The sequence below is a fragment of the Phymastichus coffea genome, unplaced genomic scaffold (genome assembly GCF_024137745.1).
Source record: "Phymastichus coffea isolate CEN01 unplaced genomic scaffold, Cenicafe_Pcof_1.1 PCOF00093, whole genome shotgun sequence".
Taxonomy (NCBI): domain Eukaryota; kingdom Metazoa; phylum Arthropoda; class Insecta; order Hymenoptera; family Eulophidae; genus Phymastichus; species Phymastichus coffea.
This window is the reverse complement of record NW_026706904.1, coordinates 611129-632611: the sequence shown is the minus strand read 5'-3', so window position 1 is coordinate 632611 and position 21483 is coordinate 611129. Positions and strand designations below refer to the sequence as shown.

The 21483-nt window shown below is 40.6% G+C and overlaps 1 protein-coding gene across 1 annotated transcript in view; it reads right to left on the bottom strand.

The window, feature by feature from the left end:
- LOC131669460 (uncharacterized) overlaps nt 1-21483 on the bottom strand; it is a 78499-nt gene that overhangs the window by 33879 nt on the left and 23137 nt on the right. Inside the window, exons 29-48 of the mRNA XM_058944335.1 lie at nt 19925-20713; nt 18074-18235; nt 17951-18013; nt 17328-17510; nt 16918-17238; nt 11524-16827; nt 9239-11452; nt 8853-9170; nt 8155-8778; nt 7759-8064; nt 7035-7358; nt 5439-5768; nt 4604-4906; nt 3936-4268; nt 3402-3710; nt 2699-3322; nt 2084-2416; nt 811-1122; nt 401-727; nt 18-314 (exon numbers count right to left, since the gene is read on the bottom strand). Of these exons, the coding sequence (XP_058800318.1) occupies nt 18-314; nt 401-727; nt 811-1122; nt 2084-2416; nt 2699-3322; nt 3402-3710; nt 3936-4268; nt 4604-4906; nt 5439-5768; nt 7035-7358; nt 7759-8064; nt 8155-8778; nt 8853-9170; nt 9239-11452; nt 11524-16827; nt 16918-17238; nt 17328-17510; nt 17951-18013; nt 18074-18235; nt 19925-20713 (13776 nt within the window). The remainder of the gene's footprint in view (nt 1-17; nt 315-400; nt 728-810; nt 1123-2083; nt 2417-2698; nt 3323-3401; nt 3711-3935; nt 4269-4603; nt 4907-5438; nt 5769-7034; nt 7359-7758; nt 8065-8154; nt 8779-8852; nt 9171-9238; nt 11453-11523; nt 16828-16917; nt 17239-17327; nt 17511-17950; nt 18014-18073; nt 18236-19924; nt 20714-21483) is intronic.

Here is a 21483-nt window from a genome sequence, read left to right as displayed (position 1 = left end):
AAAATAACAAAACATACCGTATTCGTAGCAAGCAATGAATGCATTGCCCTGCATTCCCTGAGGACATGTACATATTGGAATATGATTATAAACGTTACACGAGGCCAAACTTCCACATGTTCCAGGGCATGGATCTATACACTTGTTATTACTACATGCTCGATTGGTCGGGCAATCATTATTAAGAACGCATTCGGGTCGGCAAGATACGTATGGATCTCCTTGGTATTTAGGAAAACAAGTACAAAATCCATTATTGCATTGTGCATTAGATCCACAAGGAAAAGGGAAACAAGGATCATTATGAGTGATTTCTAAAATAGATAAAATAAAATAATTGTAGAATAAATATCGAACAATGACGATACAAATTTTTTCTAATCTCTGGCTTCAATCTTACGTGGTTCGGTCGTAGGAAGTATCGGTGTACAATAATTGAAGGGATCGCCTGTCATAGATGGTGGACATGAGCATATGGGTATATGATTGATACAACTACATCTGGCTTCAATACCACACAAACCAGGACATGGATTGCGACATTTTTCGTTCATACAAGCTTGATTGCTTGGACAATCAGAATCAATACTACACTCCGGTCTACAAGTGGGTGAACTGCCTATGTAATTAGGTAGACATGAACAAGATGCTAAGGATCCAACTTTACGACATGTTGAGTACGGTCCACAAGGTGAAGGTATACACGGATCTAATTCAACTTTAGGCCCTGAAAGAATTGTTATTAGACGTTTTGTGCTGTCTGTGAATTCACACTGACTTCAACTTTAATTACGAAATACGTTATCTTACTCTCAATGAATAAACATCGAGTGAAAGGATCTCCTGTGTGATCAATTTGACAAGAACAGATCGGACTATGATTGATTACTCTGCAGATGGCATTGAGTCCACAGTGATTCGGACATGGGTCAACACATTTCTGATTTATACACGCCCTATTTAAAGGACATTCAGAATTAACGACACATTCTGGTCGACAATTTGGTGGAATTCCTAAGTACGTGGATCGACATGTACAAACGGACTGGCCGTTTACGATGCGACAGTTTGAGTTGGATCCACAAGGCGAAGGGTTGCAAGGATTTACCGGTCTTTGAGTAACTGAAATTTATATTTTATGTATTTTCTGGTCGATATTATTTTGTTCCTGGCAAAATTTCATATATTATTGTTAATAAGAATAAATATTTTATATGAATACCTACATACTTGGGTTAATCCTTATTATTTAGTACTTGCATATTAAATATTTTACACTCATTTAGTCTTTTATTGTAAGCAGTCTTTACGAAAAGCAGGCACTATTTTTTCGTGTTAACAGTTTTGGTATTATTGATCTAATAACTTTATTGTGTTTATCACTAAAAAACACTGTTTTACGAGGCATTAAAAACATAATTATTAGAATTTAACCAAATATGCTATTACTGCATTTTGGTACTATCAGTGTTCTAAAATATATTTGCTTTCAACGAATGTTATGCAGAAAATCGAAAGCAACACAGTGGTGGATGCGGTGCGAAAATAAAAATGCGACAATTACAATTTCTGCAAAAACAGTAGTTGTAGTTTAATAATTTTTTAAGTACGGTGTAACATTGTTAAGCTTAGTGTACTTTATAAAATCTAACAATCTAACTTTACAATTGCGATAATTTCGTGCTTATTGATACCTCTGAATTGATATATTCTTATATTAAAAGTTGATAAAAGGCATAGCTACATTAAAATAGTGTTATATTTCAAGGCACTTAATGACGTCAAATCTCATTTTGCACAAGTGAATGAAGAACAACGTTGAGCTGTCAGACAAACTATGTCAGACAAACATGAATGAATGAAGTTGAAGCATGGATAAGCAAAAGCAATTACAACTCTGAATGAGGCACTGGCAAATAAAACGTTTGGGTTACACACGTATTTGGGTAAGCTGTTAGGGGTTGGGTTTTAATTTTTTAATGGCTGCGAGGCCAATTGATTAATCAACGAATGCGAAAAAAAAAGATCGTGCTTGCATTTGATTGGTGATTTCTAGTTGGACAATTTTGTTGAACAAACTTACTGGGTGGCGACTGATAGGGGCGGCAAGAATTGAAAGGATCGCCAGTATAGCCGGGTGGGCAAGTACAACTGGCCAAGTGATTAATAACTTGGCAGTCAGCATTGGGACCACAAGTACCAAGACAGGGATTCAGACACTTGAGCCTCAGGCAGGCGAGATTGGTCGGACAATCAGAATCAATGGTACATTCGGGTCGGCAGCCTTCGTATGGGTTTCCAGAGTAGTCGGGTATACATGAGCATGATCCAACGCCATTCTGCTCACGACAGACTGCGTTTATACCGCATGGGCTTGGTGAACAGGGATTTTGAGCTGCTTGTGGGTTCGTTGGAGCTAGAAATTGTCAGAAATAGTTACGTCACGTATAACATTTGGTTGGAATTGTTCATATGGTTATTTACTATATTCTGTATCATTTAGTCGATAATGTATGGTGAAAATTAATAATATGATCAATCATCTAGAGTAAGTCTTAAATATGAAGATAAATGGAACAATAAAATTAAAGCTTTCGACTGCTTTAAAATAAAACATAAATAACTTTTCATGTCTCTGTCTGTGACTAACATTCCATTCATTAAGTCGTACATTTAGTTACAAAAATAATTATCTTACGTTGTGGGCTGTGAATACACATGGAAAAGGGATCGCCACTGTAGCCCTCAAGACACGTGCACATAGGTACGTGGCTGATTACATGACATAAAGCATTGATACCACAGCCGTCAATGCATGGATCGGTACACCTGTTTTTTATGCACGCCTGGTGAGTCGAACATTCGGAATTGCTAATGCACTCTGGTCTACAATTTGGTGGCGAATTTATCATGCCTGGCAGGCAAGCGCATGCAGGATTGCCATCGATAGACTGATAGTCAGCGTTTGGACCACACGCGCAAGATGGGCACGAAGATTCCAGTGGATCTTCGATTCTGGGATCGCATCTGACGAAAGGGTTGCCAATATAATTGATCACACATGTGCAAACAGGTGAATGATTAAACACGCGACAATCGGCATTGATACCGCAAGCCCCTACGCATGGGTTGCGACATTGCAAATTACTACATGCTTCGTTCTTAGGACAGTCAGAATCGACTACACATTCCGGTCTACAGCTCGGTGGTGCTCCTAAGTAATCTTGCATGCATGTACAGATAGCCTGACCGTTAAACGCACGGCAAATACTGTTTGGACCGCAAGGCGATGGCAAACATGGGTTAACATTGTCGCTGATTTCTAAGAAAAGTAATTCATTGTTATCACGGTTCTTATTTGCGAGTTTTAGCTGCAGTTTTGGTTAAGCCGTATTTGATACCTGGTACAGGTCTGCACTGGATGAATGCGTTTCCAGTTGTACCTTGAGGACAACTGCACATTATTATATGATTGAACACGTTACATATTGCGCTAGGAGAGCAAGCTCCTACGCAAGGATCCACGCATTTGTTATCCTGGCAGGCCTTTGTCGGCTGACAGTCTGTATTTATGACGCATTCTGGTTGGCATTGATAGTATGGGTCACCAAAATATTCAGGAAGACAAGTACATTTGCCTTCCAAACATTTGGCATTTGCTCCGCAAGGGCTTGGATTGCATGAATCTTCGAATATAACTGACGTAGCAACTAGTGAAATTATAGCATTTAAGCATTCTTATCGGATTCCATTTTTGTTCCTTTCATTTAGTTAGTTTAGTTTATTAGTTATCACGACGGAAAATTTAGAGCGTTTTACATATTAATAAAAAAATTCTATTTTTTAAGTTCTAGAGTAATCAATTTTACGAATAAGCAAAAAGTAAGTAAAAGTAACGGACTATCGAATTAGCACGTTTGATCGATGGATCTTACTTGTAGGTTGTGGAATACAGCTAGTGAATGGGTCACCCACGTATCCTTGTTGACAAGTACACACGGGCACATGATTGTGTACGCTACAAATCGCCATGAGAGCGCATAATCCCGCGCAAGGGTCGCGACAACGCTCATTATTACATGCCAAGTGCATAGGGCAGTCAGAGTTGACAGTACATTCTGGTCGACAGTGTGGTGGCGTACCAATACAATATGGTAAACAAGCACAAGACGGCAAAGTACCGATAGCGTTGCAAGTCGCGTACTGACCACATGGAGAAGGGAAACATGGATTTATTGGCGCGATTGGTCGTGGTAAGACTTCTATATCTGTCAGAAAGAAATTCTTTGAATGAATAAGATGTTTCTCGTGCTTGATTCTATGTATGAATTATTTGAGTTAATTAACTACTTGAATTATAAGAATTTACTTAAATTAATCAAATTGTTGTTACTTGAATAATGCCAATAAGAATAAAATTTGCAAAGAGAATTTTTCAATACTTATACCGCGGTATGAAAACTTGATTTCATTAGACACATTAAAATAAAAATTTTCAAACAATGTCTAAAATGTATTTTATAAGAATTTCTATGTGTAAATTGAATGCATAAAGATGTTATTGGATTACAGAGAAATGGAAAGCATTGAGTTTCCATCTTACTTAAATTGGGTATACATCTGGTGAACGGATCTCCTGTGAATCCCGAGTTACAGAAGCAAATGGGATTATGATGAATGCCTTTGCATTGTGCATTTTTTCCACAATTTCCTGGACAGGGAGAATCACATTTCTGGTTGATGCAAGCCAAATCCGACGAGCAATCTTCGTTTATGGTGCATTCGGGTCGGCATGTTGGGGGAACACCTATGTAGCTACTCATACATGAACAAACTGCTTGATCGTTTACAACCTTGCATTGACTGTAAAGACCACAGGGTGAAGGATTGCAATGGTCCTCCGGAACTAATAAAATGAACGGTCATTTTTTTAAAGTCAGAAATAGTTTGGGCTAGTGTGTATGTGCGAATGAGTGTTTGTGTAGGTAATTTTCTATTATGGGATAGGAATGTTAACAGCTAATTCTGATTTAGAGCAATGATTATGATCTGTATATGTTTTTTTTGGTCATCATCAATTACTAACTAGCTAAAAATTAAATCTTTACGACAAAAAACTTATCTTAAATATAAGTAATTTTCTTTATCTTTTCAAATTAATCATGATAAATAATGTTTTATACAAACACATGTAAAAAAACGTTTTAAATGAAAAAGAATACAAAGAAACAAAAGTACTACTACAAGTATGAACATTAATCGATACCGTTCAACAAAAATTTATCGTTAAACTGTAAAACAATTAACATTTATTTATTTTTAATAATTTTTGTTGTCAGATCGAATAATGCATTAGTAATTAAAGTATTATGGATTTTAAAAAGAAAGATACAATTTGAGTAAATGTGTTATGATCTAGTTTCCGTAAACAGTCTTACTTCTCATTGGTTTTATGCACATTCTGAATGCATCTCCGGTGTATCCTGGCCGACAATTACAGCTTGGTTTGTGATTAAAGGGGTAACATTCGGCGTTAATACCACAAACGCCTTGGCAAGGATCGCGACATTGGAGATTGAAGCAAGTTTCGGTTGGAAGACAATCAGAATCGTTTGTACATTCGGGTTGGCAAGATATATATGGGTCACCGAAATAATTAGGTTTACAAGTACATGAACCGACATCGTTTTGTTCGCGGCAGATTGCATTGTCGCCACAGGGTGATGGAGAGCAGGGATTTACGATGCTTGGTAAATACTGTAGTCCCACTGTAAAAATGATTGTGGGTTTTTCATATTGGTCTTTAAAGTTAATAAATTTGTATTGTTTTTGACTTGATTATCTTTAAATACGAAAATTATCAAATTTTATTCATTGTTATTGAAATTACGGTGAAAGATTTTTGGTACCAAATATACAATATTTCATACACTAAGTATTTTTTGGAAGAACAAGATTGGAAAGCTAAACTTATTAATCAACTTCAGTATCAAAAATAATATTAACGTATATTTGGTAATTAGCTACGTTAATGTTTTTTATCGTATAGTATAGATTATTTCGTTATTCGAGGAATAAAATTACTGATTAATTTTGAAAAGAAACGCCATTTAGTTGTGAATATTAACGCCATTTAATTATAAGAAAGAAAATATATATTAACGATGAAGATCTTTGCAAATTTATTTTAGTTCGATATATGCGTTTTTAGTAATTTTTGCTGTTACTCGAAGTTTTGTAGATAAGAGTGCATTCGCATTGTAATGCTGAGTTGCATTAGCTCGCCAGGTGTATTAAATAAAACTTAATAGTAAAGGTAGTATATATCTTCATATTATTAGTTCACTGAAACCTATAGATAACTTATATCAGATAATTGGCTTGTAAACCAAACAAGTAGCTAAATCTTTAGTTATCAAATCACTTTCGCTCAAGTTATGGTTAAATTAAAGCTTAAAGAGGTAAAAGTCGTCCATCAAAGACGCAGTTCTGAATTTGGTTACGCTGATGCAGAAATGTTATATAAATATATCACATTATTACTTAGAATATAATTCATATGAAAATATGACATAGTCATAGATAAGCCACCTTTCGCATATAGTAAATCCATGTCAAGGGCTGAGAAAGGGTAAATCGTCAATAGAATTCTCTTATTTAGTTTTGTAATATAGAAGTATTGCATAATGTTTGGATTAATCGCATATTAATAATAGCTCACACATTGTAGACGGTCAATTGGCGCTGTCGATAGATTGCGGTAACTTTGCAGCAATAGATAGCATCTTCTTTCGTATATGTATAATATAATACGCGTAATATACAAAAAAATCCTTAGATACCAATTGGCGATAGATGTAGAATAGAGACGCAGAGAAGTACAGACGACAAGGAGACATTTGGTACTTACCTGCCTCACACACAATAAGCATGCGAAGAGGAAGAGACAAAGAGAAACATACGAGAAAAACACCATGCACAACGTCATACAGTAGAGATAGCAAGAAATAATGCTGAACTAACAGCGCACTTACCTGGTGGTTCGTAAGGCTGGCACAAGGAGAATGGATCTCCACGGAAGTTGTCGTTACAAGTGCACACGGCATTATGATTGACTACAGTACATTGTGCGTTCACGCCACATACTCCATCACATGGATTACGGCACTTTTGCTGCATACACGCGAGATGAGGTGGACATTCTGGATTAATGGTACATTCTGGTCGACAATTTGGTGGTACACCAATGTAGTTTTGCTGGCACGAACAAGCAAACGTATCACCTCGTACTTGACAATCAGCGTTTGGACCGCATGGTGACGGTTGACACGGGTTCTCCACTTGTCTTGGTGGTTCAACTAAAATTCATGTAATTGCTCAGTATATTCAGTATACAAAGTTTAAAACCTTTAATTTTATGTGAAAATGAACAACGATTTATATATTACAAATGGTGTGAAATATTTAAAAATTAGTCCGACATATCTTGACATGTTCAATTATTTAAAAACAAAATTTACAAAAGATCTATACAGTGTTAGTTGTTCGATGAATTACGCCGAACAACGTTAGAATAACATTTAATTGACAATGAATTTTTTAAACTTAATGAAACTAATTAAAGTCTCCACAAACATAAACATTTCAAATACGAACCATCTGACCAGAATGAAAAAGATAGAGTACTAGAAAAATATTCGTTCAGTAAAAAAGAGATTGAGAGATAAAGAAAGCGATTTATATAAATCATCAATTTACCTGGCATTGGATAACAAGCTGAGAATGGATCACCCGTATAGCGTTCGTAGCAACTACAGATCGGATTATGATTGATAGTCTGACATTTAGCATTTTGTCCACAAGATCCTAAGCAAGGATCTCTGCACTTGTTATTTAAACAAGCTTGATCAAGAGGACATTCGGTGCTAACGACACATTCTGGTCTACATGCTGGCGGACTACCAACAAATGTTGGCTGGCAAGAACACACGGCATGATTTTCAATCACTTTGCATACACTGTTCGGTCCACAAGGTGATGGTGAGCAAGGTTGTGTTGGTGGAACTGCGCATAAGAAATATTTTTTTTATTATTTATAAAAATAAAAATAAAATCAGTATAACTTCGAAATTATTATCAAAAAGAAATACTCACTCTTTCTAACGTGTTTGCAATGTTGGAATGGATTGCCAGTCATTTCAGCTGGGCAACTGCACATCGGAATGTGATTGATGACATTGCAAAGAGCACTGGTGCCGCATGTGCCAATGCAAGGATCACGACAGCGTTGATTGAAGCAAGCTTTCGTGCGCGGGCACTCAGAATTAATGGTACATTCTGGTCGACAAGCAGAGTACGGGTCGCCAGAGTAGTTTGGTTTACATCTACACACCTCATTTTCACATTCTGCGTTAATGCCGCATTGGCATCGATTATCTTTTGGCTTTTCTTTTTCGTCGATCGGTGAACACAGATTGAATGGATCACCACTGTAACCAGGTTGACAGATGCACGTTGGGATATGGTTCTGCACACGACAATCGGTATTCTGTCCGCAAGAACCAATACATGGATCACGGCATTTTTCAGATATACAAGCTTGGTCAGAAGCACAATCACTATTAACAATGCATTCTGGTCGACAGTTTGGTGGCGATCCGATGTAGTTTGCCTTGCACGAGCATGCAGCCTGATTACCAATTTTTCGACACTCGGCATATAATCCACATGGATTTACGAGACATGGATTATCCGGAGTTGGAGGTGGTAATATAATCTCTGTAAATGAAAGTTGCCGTTATCAGATACATTACTAATATCATTATTGTCAATATATAAATAAATAAACTTACTTGGTTCCTCGTAGCATCTAGTAAATGGTTCTCCTGTAAAACCAGGTGGACAACTGCAAAGTGGATTATGGTTGATGACTCTGCATTGAGCATCAAGTCCACAAGTTCCGGGACAAGGATCAGTACACTTATTTAAATGGCAAGCACGATTTTGAGGACACTCCGAGCTTACTACACACTCTGGTTTGCAATTTGGAGGAGAACCAAAGTAACTCTCTTGACATGTACAAACTGCTTGGTCATTAACTTTTTTACAAATACTGTTTGGACCACACGGCGATGGATGGCACGGGTTTTCTATCTTGGGCGTCTCCGTTACTATTACAAAAAATAATACTTTATTTCTTAATGCGCTTCAATTAGCGATAGAATCTACAGTAGCTTACCTGCTTCAAAAACACAACTGGTAAAAGGTTCACCAACAAATCCAGGTAGACACGTGCAAGTTGGTATATGGTTAACTACGGAGCATTGGGCGTTCGATCCGCAAACTCCAGGACAAGGATCGATGCATTTCAGATTGATACAGGCCTTGTTCGTCTGGCAATCCGAACTATGAGTACACTCTGGTTGGCAACCTTCATACGGATTACCATGATAATCCTGTATACAGGTACAAGCTCCAGCATTGTCTCTTCGCTGGCAAATAGCATTAGTACCGCAGGGCGATGGTTCACAGGGATTATGTAAAGGTTCTGGCATGCGAACGCATTGGATGAATGGATTTCCAGTGAAACTACGTAAACAGGAGCAGATTGCTGCGTGGTTGGTGACCGTACACTCAGCATTTTCACCACATGATCCAGCGCATGGATCTTGACATTTCTCCATAATGCAGGCTTTGTTTGCCGGACAATCAGGATTGATCACGCATTCGGGTCTACAATTTGGCGGACTACCAGTATAGCCCTCTTGACACGAGCATACTGGACTATCATTAATATTCTGGCATATAGCATTGGGTCCACATGGCGATGGGTTGCACGGAGATGCATTGACCTTTGGCCTTGATGTCACTGGTGCTTCATAACAGCTCTTGAACGGGTCACCAATTTGACCAGGTAGACAGCTGCAAATTGGCGAATGATTGATGACTTCACAGCGAGCGTTTATCCCACAGGCACCCAGACATGGGTCAGTGCATTTGTAACTAATGCAAGCCCTCGTTGACGAGCATTCCGAACTAACTACGCACTCGGGTCTGCAGGATGGCGGCGTACCTATGTATCCTGCGATACACGAGCAAACGGCGTGACCCTCGATGTTCTTACAAACGCTGTTTGGCCCACAGGGTGATGGGTTACATGGTTCTAGCGAAGACACAGGTCCTACGGGTTGTGGCCGGCAACTAATAAATGGATCTCCGATTTGTCCTGATGGGCACGAACATACAGGTATGTGGTTGATCATGTCACACTGAGCGTTCTGACCACAGGCTCCAGGACATGGCTTTTTGCACTTATTTCTGATGCACGTCATATCACGAGGGCATTCGTTATTCATTATGCACTCGGGCTTACAAACTTCGAATGGATTGCCTTTATATTCCGGCATACATTCGCAGTCGCCATTCTTACAAATCGCATTGGGACCACAAGGTGATGGATTGCACGGATCTCTTGGTGGTGGTGGTCCATTGCTAGGTATTGGCAAGCATTGTCTGAACGGGTCACCGGTGAAGCCTTCGGTACAGGTACATATAGGAATATGATTCAGAACATGACACTGGGCATACAAGCCGCAAGATCCACTACATGGGTCTTGACACTTGTTCTGTAAACAAGCTTGCTCACTCTTACATTCAGAGTCGACAAGGCATTCTGGTCGACAGTCAGGTGGACTACCAATGAAATTTGGTAAACACGAACAAGCTGGATTTCCAGATATCATTTGACAAAGAGCGTTTGGACCGCAGGGGGATGGATTACACGAAGGAGGTCTCTCGGTAGTCGGAAGTTCCCTTGGTATTTCGATACACTGCGTAAAAGGATTGCCAGTGAAACCTTGAGGACACGTGCAAATTGGTACGTGGTTCTTGCAAATGCATTCAGCTCTTAATCCGCAAGTATTTGGACATGGATCGGCGCACTTGTTATTTATGCACGCCAGATTGTTAGGGCACTCGCCGCTGACGCGACACTCTGGCCGACATTGTGGTGGCTCACCGATGTAATTAGGTAAACATGTACAAGCTGGTTGATTGTTAACTGATCGACATTTGCTGTTTGGTCCACAGGGCGAAGGTATACATGGATCAGGAGCTGGATATATAATTTTTGGTTCTTCACAGGCATAGTAAGGATCGCCAGTGAATCCGACTGGACAAGTACATTTTGGTATATGGTTTTCAACTGTGCAAATAGCTAAAGTACCACACTGTCCAGGGCAAGGATCAACACATTTATAACCTGTGCAAGATAGATGAGGCAAACAGTCGCTATTGAGCTCGCATTCCCGACGACATCCTTGTTGAAGATCGTAAGCATCACCGAAGTAATCGGGCAGGCAAGCACAAGCACCGGCTCCGTTCCTTTCACGACATTGAGCATTAGGTCCACATGGATTTGGTATGCATGGATTTGATGGTGGTTCTTGCGTTGCTGTAAAACAAAATAGTCATTGATGAGACATCTCATGAAACTTTGAATAAAAAGAAGTCTTATGTACTTACTGGTTGTTACTGGTAAAGTGCACTGTATTCTTGCATCGCCCACGTATCCTTCAGGACAAGAGCATACTGGAAGATGATTGTAGACGTTGCATCTGGCGAAATCTCCGCAAGCACTAATGCAAGGATTCTTACATTTCTGATTGATGCAAGACAATGTAGTTGAGCATTCCGAGTCGTGTGTACATTCTGGCTTGCAATTTGGTGGTCTTCCGATGAAATTCAATAAACAGGAACATGCAGGTTGTCCATTAATGTCACGACACTGCGAGTTTGGTCCGCATGGATTTGGTGTACAAGGATTAACAAGATTCCGCTCTGTTGTATGATCCATTAAGGTGCAGTATTCGAATGGATTACCACTGTAACCTGGCGCACAGCTACAAACCGGATTATGATTGACCACAATGCACTTAGCATTTTGACCACAAGTATCCGAGCAAGGATCAGCACAGTTGTTATTTATACAAGCCTTATTTTGCGGACATTCTGAGCTCACGGTGCACTCGGGCCGACAGCTTGGAGGTGTTCCAATGAAGCCGGTCTGACATGAGCACACTGCGTGGTCATTAAGTGTTCTACAAACACTATTAAGACCGCAAGGTGATGGATCACAAGCATCGATAATAGGTTTTTCAGTCACTCGGGCTTTTGGAGAACAACCAGTTAATGGATCTCCAACATATTCAGGAAGACAAGAACACGTTGGAGCTTGATTAACTACTCGACAAATAGCGTGAGGTCCACATACATCTAAACATGGATTGACACATTTATTGTTCAAGCACGCGCTATTTCTATCACAGTCGGAATTAGTCACGCATTCAGGTTTACATCCAATATAAGGATCTCCGAAGTACTCGGGTTTACAGGTACAAGCACCAACATTATTACGTTCGTTGCACATTGCATTAGGACCGCAGGGCGATGGATTGCACGGACTCGGCCTTTCAGTTGTTATTGGCAGTTCAATAATTAATGTGCAACCTTGGAACGGATCACCAGTAAATCCATCGTCGCACATGCAGACTGGATTGTGCTGAACAACACTGCACATAGTGTTTGGACCACATGAACCTGGGCATGGGTCAGTGCAACGTTCGGCTTGACAAGCAAGGTTACCAGGGCACTCTTCATTTATCAAACATTCAGGTCGACAATTGGGTGGTCTACCGACAAAGTTTGGTAAACACGAGCAAGCAGGAACACCATCAACGGCTCTACAGTGTGAATTAAGACCACAGAATGCCGTGGCACATGGATTTTCTGGTGGTAAATAAGGCGGAGATGTTTTGCCTTCCTCCTTTATACAAGTAATGAGTGGGTTACCGTTGTAACCGTTCGGACAAGTACATACAGGATTGTGGTTAATCACTTGGCACTCAGCATCAACCCCGCAGGTTTGCACGCACGGATTTTCACATCGTTGAGCAATGCAAGCTCTATTTTGTGGACAGTCGGCACTCACGACACATTCTGGTCGACAAGCTGGTGGAGTTCCAATGTAATTCTGTTGACATGAGCATACAGCGTGTCCATCAATAACGCGACAACTACTATATGGACCACAAGGTGATGGATCACACGGATTCGTTGGTATAACCTTTGGCGGTTGTGATGGTGGCGGATGACAAGAACGCAAAGGATTTCCCGTATATCCTGGTTCGCAAGTACATGATGGTTGATGGTTGAAAACTTGACAGTGAGCATTGAGACCGCAGGTACCAGTGCATGGATTCTGGCATTTATTATTGATGCAAGCTTTCTTGTGTGGACACTCGTTATTCTGGGTACACTCTGGCCTACAGCTAATCTGAGGATTACCAATGAAATCAGGTGGGCATGTGCATGATCCAGCATTGTTTTTTTCTGTACATATAGCATTTAAACCACATGGTGATGGGTTGCATGGATTCTTTTGTTCCATTGGTACAACAATTGGTTTCAAAATGCACCCGGAGTAAGGATCGCCTTCAAAGCCTTCGTAGCACTGGCATACTGCTTGATGATTATGAGCTGTGCAGATAGCATTGAGTCCGCAGGTGCCTACACACGGATCAGTACACTTGTTATTCTGGGTACAAGCCAGATGATTGGGACAATCTTGATCGATTAAGCATTCAGGTCTGCAATTTGGAGGTGCACCAATCATACCAGGATTACAACTGCAAACAGCTCTATCTCCTTGGACGCGGCATATAGCGTTGGATCCGCAAGGAGACGGTGAGCACGGTTTCTTAACTTCGACCGCTTCTCTGGTACACTGCAAGAATGGATCTCCAGTGAATCCTCTCCGACAACTACATATTGGATTATGATTGCTGACCAAACAATGAGCATCCAAGCCACAAGCATTTTCGCACGGATCGACGCACTTTTGATTTATACAAGCTAAATGTGGCGAACACTGGGCGCTGACTAGACATTCAGGCCTGCAACTCGGTGGCACTCCCTGATATCCGGGACTGCATGAGCAGACCGCCCGGTCACTTTGTACGCGGCAAATACTATAAGGTCCACATGGGCTAGGAGAACAGGGTGTCACATGCTCTTTTGGTTGATCTTGAATGCACGACTGAAATGGTTCGCCCGTAAATCCTGGTCGACATGAGCACACAGGTATATGATTTATCACTTCACATACAGCGTTCACTCCACAAACACCCTCACATGGATCACGGCAATGCTGATTAATACAGGCCAAGTTACTATTGCACTCGGAATTCATTGTGCACTCGGGTCTGCATCCGCTGTATGGATTACCCAGATAAGGTGGAATACAAGAACATCTAGGAACTCCATCATAAATCTCACAGAGAGCATTCTCTCCGCAGCTCAATTCGTCGCATGGATTTCGTGGTTCTGCTGGTAAGTATGGCTTTGGCGTACAACCAACGAACGCATCGCCTTCAAATCCTGGTCTGCAAGAGCAATAAGGCGTGTGATTGATAATTGTGCACTCAGAATTTTCACCACAACTGGCGGGGCAAGGATGAACGCATTTAAAATTTGTGCAAGCCATATCGGTCGGGCATTCTTGGCTAATCATGCACTCGGGTCTGCAATGCGGTGAGCTGCCAATGAAGTTAGTCTGACAAGAACATACTGGTCGGCCCATTTTCACTTGACACACGGAGTGTGGACCGCAAGGGCTTGGACTGCAAGGCGTGGGGGGTACGGGATCTATGCGAGTATCATCTACGTAGCATTTTGTAAATGCATCACCGGTTTGTCCAGGTGGGCAATTGCATATTGGATTGTGATTGACAACTGAACATACAGCACCGTGGCCACACATATTAATGCACGGGTTAACACATCTGTTGTTCACACAAGCTTGTATTTGTAAGCATTCAGAGCTAGCAACACACTCCGGAATACAAAGTGGAGGGATTCCTCGGAATCCAGGTAAACAAGTACAAGTAGCGTATCCTTGTGGAGAGAGCGTACACCTGCTGTTCGCTCCACAAGGTGACGGATCGCATGAGGTAGGTTTTATTTGAGATGGTCCATAGGGTGCTTTGCGTTGACAGAACATGTATGGATTGCCAAAGCTTTCGGCATCGCAGTAGCACATTGGCGAGTGGTTTATGACGTCACACGATGCTCCACTACCACAAGCACCTTCGCATGGATTGACGCATTTGTGATTTTGACAAGCATGATTTAAACTACAATCGGAATTCTGCAAACACTCAAGATGACATCCTAATTCTGGATTTCCAAAGTATCCTGGTATGCACTCACAAGAGGTAACACCGTATTGTTCGATACATCTTGCATTAGCTCCACATCTCGTGAGACTACATTTGTCGATTTCTCCGATAGTTTGATAGCAGCCCCGATGCGGATCTCCGTAAAATTCAGATGGACAACTGCATACTGGATAGTGCATGACGACATGACAAAGGGCATTCTCACCGCAGGAGCCGAGGCATGGATCAGCACATTTCCAATTGAAGCAAGCCAGATGGAATGGACAGTTTTCATTGCACAAACACTCAGGTTTACAGTGTGGATTGTTAAAATTATCTGGATGTTCACAGTTATTGCACATGGCGATCGTTCCAGTATAATCCGTGCAACCACTGTGATCTCCGCATGGTGAAGGATCGCATGGAAGAGTTGTATTTCGACTGTCGACTGTAATTGTTGGGATGTGCATGCATCTGAGGTAGGGATTGCCAAAGAAGTTTTCGTTGCAATGACAAGTTGGTGTGTGATATGAACATTTGCAATAAGCGTTCGCACCACAAATGTCACCAAAAGAGCATGGATTGACGCACTTGTAATTGTGGCAAACTTGGTCGTAAGCACAGTCTGTGTTGATGGTACACTCTTGTCTACATCCAGTATGAGGATCTCCCTGAAAATCGGATAAGCACGAGCAGACCGCTCTGTCTTCAATGACTCGGCATATTGTGTTATTACCGCAAGGACTAGGTACACATGGATTCAGTCTTTCAGTAGGTGGCCCGTATGGTTCGGAACATCTGTATAGAGGATTACCTTCCAGGCCATGAGAACATCTACACAGTGGATGGTGGTCTTCCGCATGACATTCGGCATTAATACCACAAGCGCCCTGACAAACTTCTTGACATCTGTAGGCGATGCAAGCATGACTTGAGGGACACTCGTCATCCGAAAGACATTCAGGTCTGTCGCAGCCATTTGGACTCGTCGGATCGCCAGCAGTACCAAGATAACATTCGCAAATAGCTCGATTGTCAGCAGTAATCTTACAATCAGTATTGCGACCACAAGGATTTGGATGGCAAGGTGTCTTTGGTGGCTCGTGACATCCTTGATATGGATCTCCATAGTAACCGTACTTACAGTAGCAGTACTCTTGATTGTCGGTGACGGAGCAGTCAGAATTTTCACCGCATGGTCCAGGTTGACACAGAGTCACGACATTTCGAGAATTGCAACTCTTGTAAGGATTGCCAAAAGTTCCGTGAGGACAGAAACACGGTGGATTTCTGTTAGAGTCGCAAATAGCACCAACTCCGCAGAGATTAGGTTCGCAAAGATTGGTTTTGGGTATGCATCCTCTGATTGTATTAGGACTTTCGACGAATCCGGGAAGACAGGTACACTTTGAGAAACCATTTTCTAGAACTGTACATTGCGTATTCGGACCGCAAGGTGAAGGATTGCAAGGAAGGTTTCTAAGTTCACACGGTGAATGTGGTGGATCACCTTCATAACCGGGCAAGCAAAAGCATGTAACTTTGCCACTAACTACTCTGCAACCTGCATTGAAACCGCACTGATTATACTGGCACTGGTCGCCTTCAGGGACTGTGAAAAAATTATTAAAAACGTTAAATGCATGATTTGACATCAATTGATACGTTCAACTAATTTAGCAATTTTATAAGCATTACTTACTACACTGTTCGAATGGATTTCCAGTGAGACCCTTAGGACAGTAGCAAATAGGACTACCATTGTCCACTTCGCAGAGTGCATTCACACCGCAAGGATGTTGAGCGCATGGATTGTGCGAGCTTATTGTACAGGCGATTTCGGGTCGACCTTCGTAGCCAGGTAGGCACCTGCATCGAGGATTATAATTATCTGCGTAACATTCGGCATTCTCACCGCAGTGATCGTCACTGCAGACATTCAAACAACGTCTTGATTGACGATCACACAGTTTTTCTGGTGGGCAGTCTTCATTATATTGGCACACATTCTTTGGTCCTTGTACTGTAAAAAATATAATAGAGCTTAGTTTCTAACCCAATAGAGATAATTTCAAGAACTTATCGATGATCCAAGCTCTTTGAAAAGCTCACCAGGAGAACAGAGAGAAAAGCCATTTCCATGGTATCCCTCCTCGCAACTACAGTCTGTAGCGTGATTGGTGTTGATGCACACAGCAAAAGCGACGCATGGATTTCTCAGTCTGCATGGCTCTTGGCAGACTCGATTGATACAGGCTTCCGTCAATGGGCAATCCCTATCGCTTGTGCAACCGGCTAGGAAAAAATAGATCGAGAAAGCCCGTATAGCCCCAAGGACAGACAGTGCAAGAAACAACGTACGCGTGTATCGCATTATTATTTATCGAGAGACGAAGGACACGTTTGCTAAACAAATCTGTTTTATACAAAGCGACGTATCCATCGAATTTTCCCACGAGAAAGCTGCTTTGGAATTTCCGATTAAGATTGGTGCTTTTGAATTTGAAAGTTGAAAAAGTTTGAATGGCGTGCCACAAAGAATATCAACTAATAAGTGCTCTGGAATATCATGCCAGAGACATGTATATATGTATATTGTATTGTACAACATTTTGAAATTTATGTACAATATTTACACTGCCATCAACAAAGAACTGAACGGTTTTGTGTCTTTTTTCTCGTTCAACGTGATGTAACTAGTGCTCAAAGTAGAGTGCAGTTTTTCATATAAATACCTTTTACACAGATTTTGGTCTCTAAGTCGCACTCCATACCAGCTGGACAGTATGGACAATGGCCTCGATCTGTAACTGTATGATAAATTCATAAATATTTTTTAATGAGATAGTTTTGCTTACTTTCTGACAATAGTTCCTTACTTTTATTGCAAACTGGTCTATGAGACTCAACGATACAGTCTTCAGGATGGCACGGGCTGCTGATCGTGCATGGATTTAAGCACTGATGATGTATGCAAGCCAATTGCACTGGGCAATCCGCGTCGGTCAAACATTTCACATCTAGTAACAAAATTATCACGTAAGAACAATGGCAAATTTAATGTTATGATTGTAAATTTGTTCTTCAATGAAAACGAATTTGATAATTTAACGAAACATATTTAATGACATCTGAATTCAAATCATTTTTTGCAATATGTATTTATACATGGAATTGAATAGTTTTTGATAAGAATTTTCTTTTTCTTATAGTTGAATAAAGTGTTAATGAGTTGTTTTTATTGGAAGAGCTGGAATAATAAGCGTCAACGCATATCTATGCAATATATGTACATTGAATATGTGTTCAGCTCATGTACTACTAATAAATAAAAAAAGCCAGTGTTTGGAGTTATAATTACAAAGCGGTTGTTTTGGAAGCGAAATGTTAGTTTGATCCTATGCATGCATGTTAGTTACATAAGTTTTTGGTAAAGTATCACACTTTTAGAGTGCAACAGATAGCACGCGTTTTTATGCGCAACAATGCAATGAAAAAATAAATAGTAGAATAGTTACTACGGCTCTGTACACTCTCCAGAATGATTGATCTAATATATCAACACATAGTTACACGTATCACAGTCGTTTATACAAAAAAATATGCAGATTTATGTACAGTTGGCACAATCAGGGATGTAATTTTTTTAAATCTTTTTATTAACATATCACGAAATGTTACTTGATTCACTTATTTCTTAGCACACGCAAGAAGGTCGTTGATCGATTGACCAAAACACCGGCAACAAAGTTCAAAGTCAACAGGTAACGTCGACCACGTATCGACAATGAACTTTGAAATAGCAGCTGCTAAATGATAAAACATGCTTATAACAATATTGTGTAAACTATATGTCTAAAAGACGCGTCTATTAGAACATCATAGAGACAGATGTAATGGTAAAAAAATCGTCATGTACAGTGATTGTGTTTTTGTGGGATGGTAATGAAATCTGTGTGCTTTGATGTGTACAATGGACACGCTGGAGATTGCATAAAGTGGAAGGTTTGTATTTTTACGTAGGGTATACAAGAATTTGAAATAGCTGTCATAGATTAGAGCTTAAGATAATAAAAAAATAGTAATAGAATTACTTATAACTATAGTGACTAGATAGATGAGATACAATTTTTACTTTTAAATCGACCTTAAAAGTAAACACTAAATTTAAACTGAGATATTAAATAGACTTATAGAGTACAGATTACATCAATCAACATAAACTATGAGAATTTTCTATTGACTAGCCAATACTACAAAAATACTTTTCATGACACCTTTTTTCATTAAACAGTCGTCAAGAGTTTCTCAACGTTCTCATGAATCAAGTGTTATGAAAAGAGTAAAATGAGTTACCACTATATTGAATAAGTAAATAAAGGTTTACAAGTACAACAAATAATCTAGCAATCAAGAGAAACAGTAACAACAAAGTAAATAAGAGATACACTAAGTATAGAATAGAGATGATACACACAGAGAGGCGCATAGACAAATAATAAATACGCTGCGTGGCTACACTTTGACAGAAACAGAGACGGAGAAAAATAATGACAGATGCTGAAATAAAATGAAGGACAGTAGGCTTAGAGCTAGGCGTAGAGCTAAAAGAGGCGATGAAAAAATAGAGAAACAGAAGAATGACACGAGTGGCTCGACGGCGTTTCTTTTTTTTTTATTTTTCTTGCGGCGTCACTCGGGAAAATTACCTTTCATGCATCCGTACTTAGTGTCAGGCACAAAGCCAGGGGGACAGAACTTGCAGATTGGCTTGTGCTCCTCAACGTAGCAAGGTGCGTCGGCGGGACAGGCCGCCTCGGCACAAGGGTCCACGCATTTGTAATTGCGGCAAGCCAAATCCCTCGAGCACCCGGCGTCTCTCAGACAGATCGATAGCGTCGGACTGCAGTTCTTCAGACAGACGCAGACTGGCTTGTGATCCAGAACTTCGCAACTCTTGTCGGCGGGACAGGGTGGCTTGTCGCGAACGGTGCACGGATTCTGACATTTGCCGTTGACGCAAGCCTCGTTGGCAGGACACTCAAAGTCGCGTCTACACGATGGAGTGTCGGGCGCGCAGGCCAACTCTCCGAGCTCGTTGACGACGAATCCGTGCTTGCAGACGCACATAGGCTGGTGGTTGCGCACTTGGCAACGTTTGTTCACGTCGCAGGTGTGAGTGTAATCGGCGCACGGATCGCGACATTCTCGCGTCTGGGCGTGACATGACAACGATGCCGAGCAGTCTTGATCGGATGAGCAGCCAATACTTGGCACCACAGGTGGTCGTGGACCAGTGTCGCAGCGTGGATCTGGATTGCAAGCCGTTTGTGGCATGCCGATGTAGCATTGCGGACACGAGCATCGTGGCTTGTGCAGAACGACGCGGCAAAGTGCGTTGATACCGCAGGCACCTCGCAGAGTGCACGGGTCCAGACACTGAGCGTTTATGCAGGCTTTCTCGTTCGGGCATTCCGTATCGCTGGTGCATTCTTGCTCTATTGTTGCATCGACGATTTTTGCGTTCGCCAGCGATTCCGTTTTTTGATAATATGCATATTCACAGTGACGAGGGAAGTTGGTGAGAAATAAAAAAAAACAAAGAACAAAAGCATATATAAGAACTGTGAAAGGAAACGTTCTCACAAGTAACACATTGAACCATGCTTTGCTTTGAAAGAGATCGGTGCGTTATCGAGAGAAGTGGAAGTGAATCACGCACGATCGAAAATAATAATTTTTGCATGTTTTAATTTAGAAACAGCCGTGGAAATCGTTCCATGCGAGACTCACAAATCTTTCAGAGTTTAGTCGAATAAAACTACACATATATATACATATATATGATATATATACATATATATGATCTTAATGATGATAACATTCTGTGAAATCGCATGATACATTTTTCCACGAGTAAATTTTCACATAGAGCTGTTTGATTACTGAAAGAAGTCAAACAATTGTAAGCAGCGATATTTACATTAAAGCTCCCACAGATTCAACAGACATAAAGAAGTATATAAAAATGAGCTTCAACATATATATTCCAGCAAATTGTTTAAGCATGGATATATGAGAATGTCCCTTTTACAGTTCCCAATCTGTGTGTCAATATGTAATTGTGAATGCACTTCAATAGTGTCGTGTTGCATCAGACCACCAATCAAAAGATACGTGTATCTCTCCTTATCAAGGAACAGTGACCTTTGCTTTACATCGTTATTCAAAGAAAATTATACGCTTGGCGTACCGTGCAATATTAAAC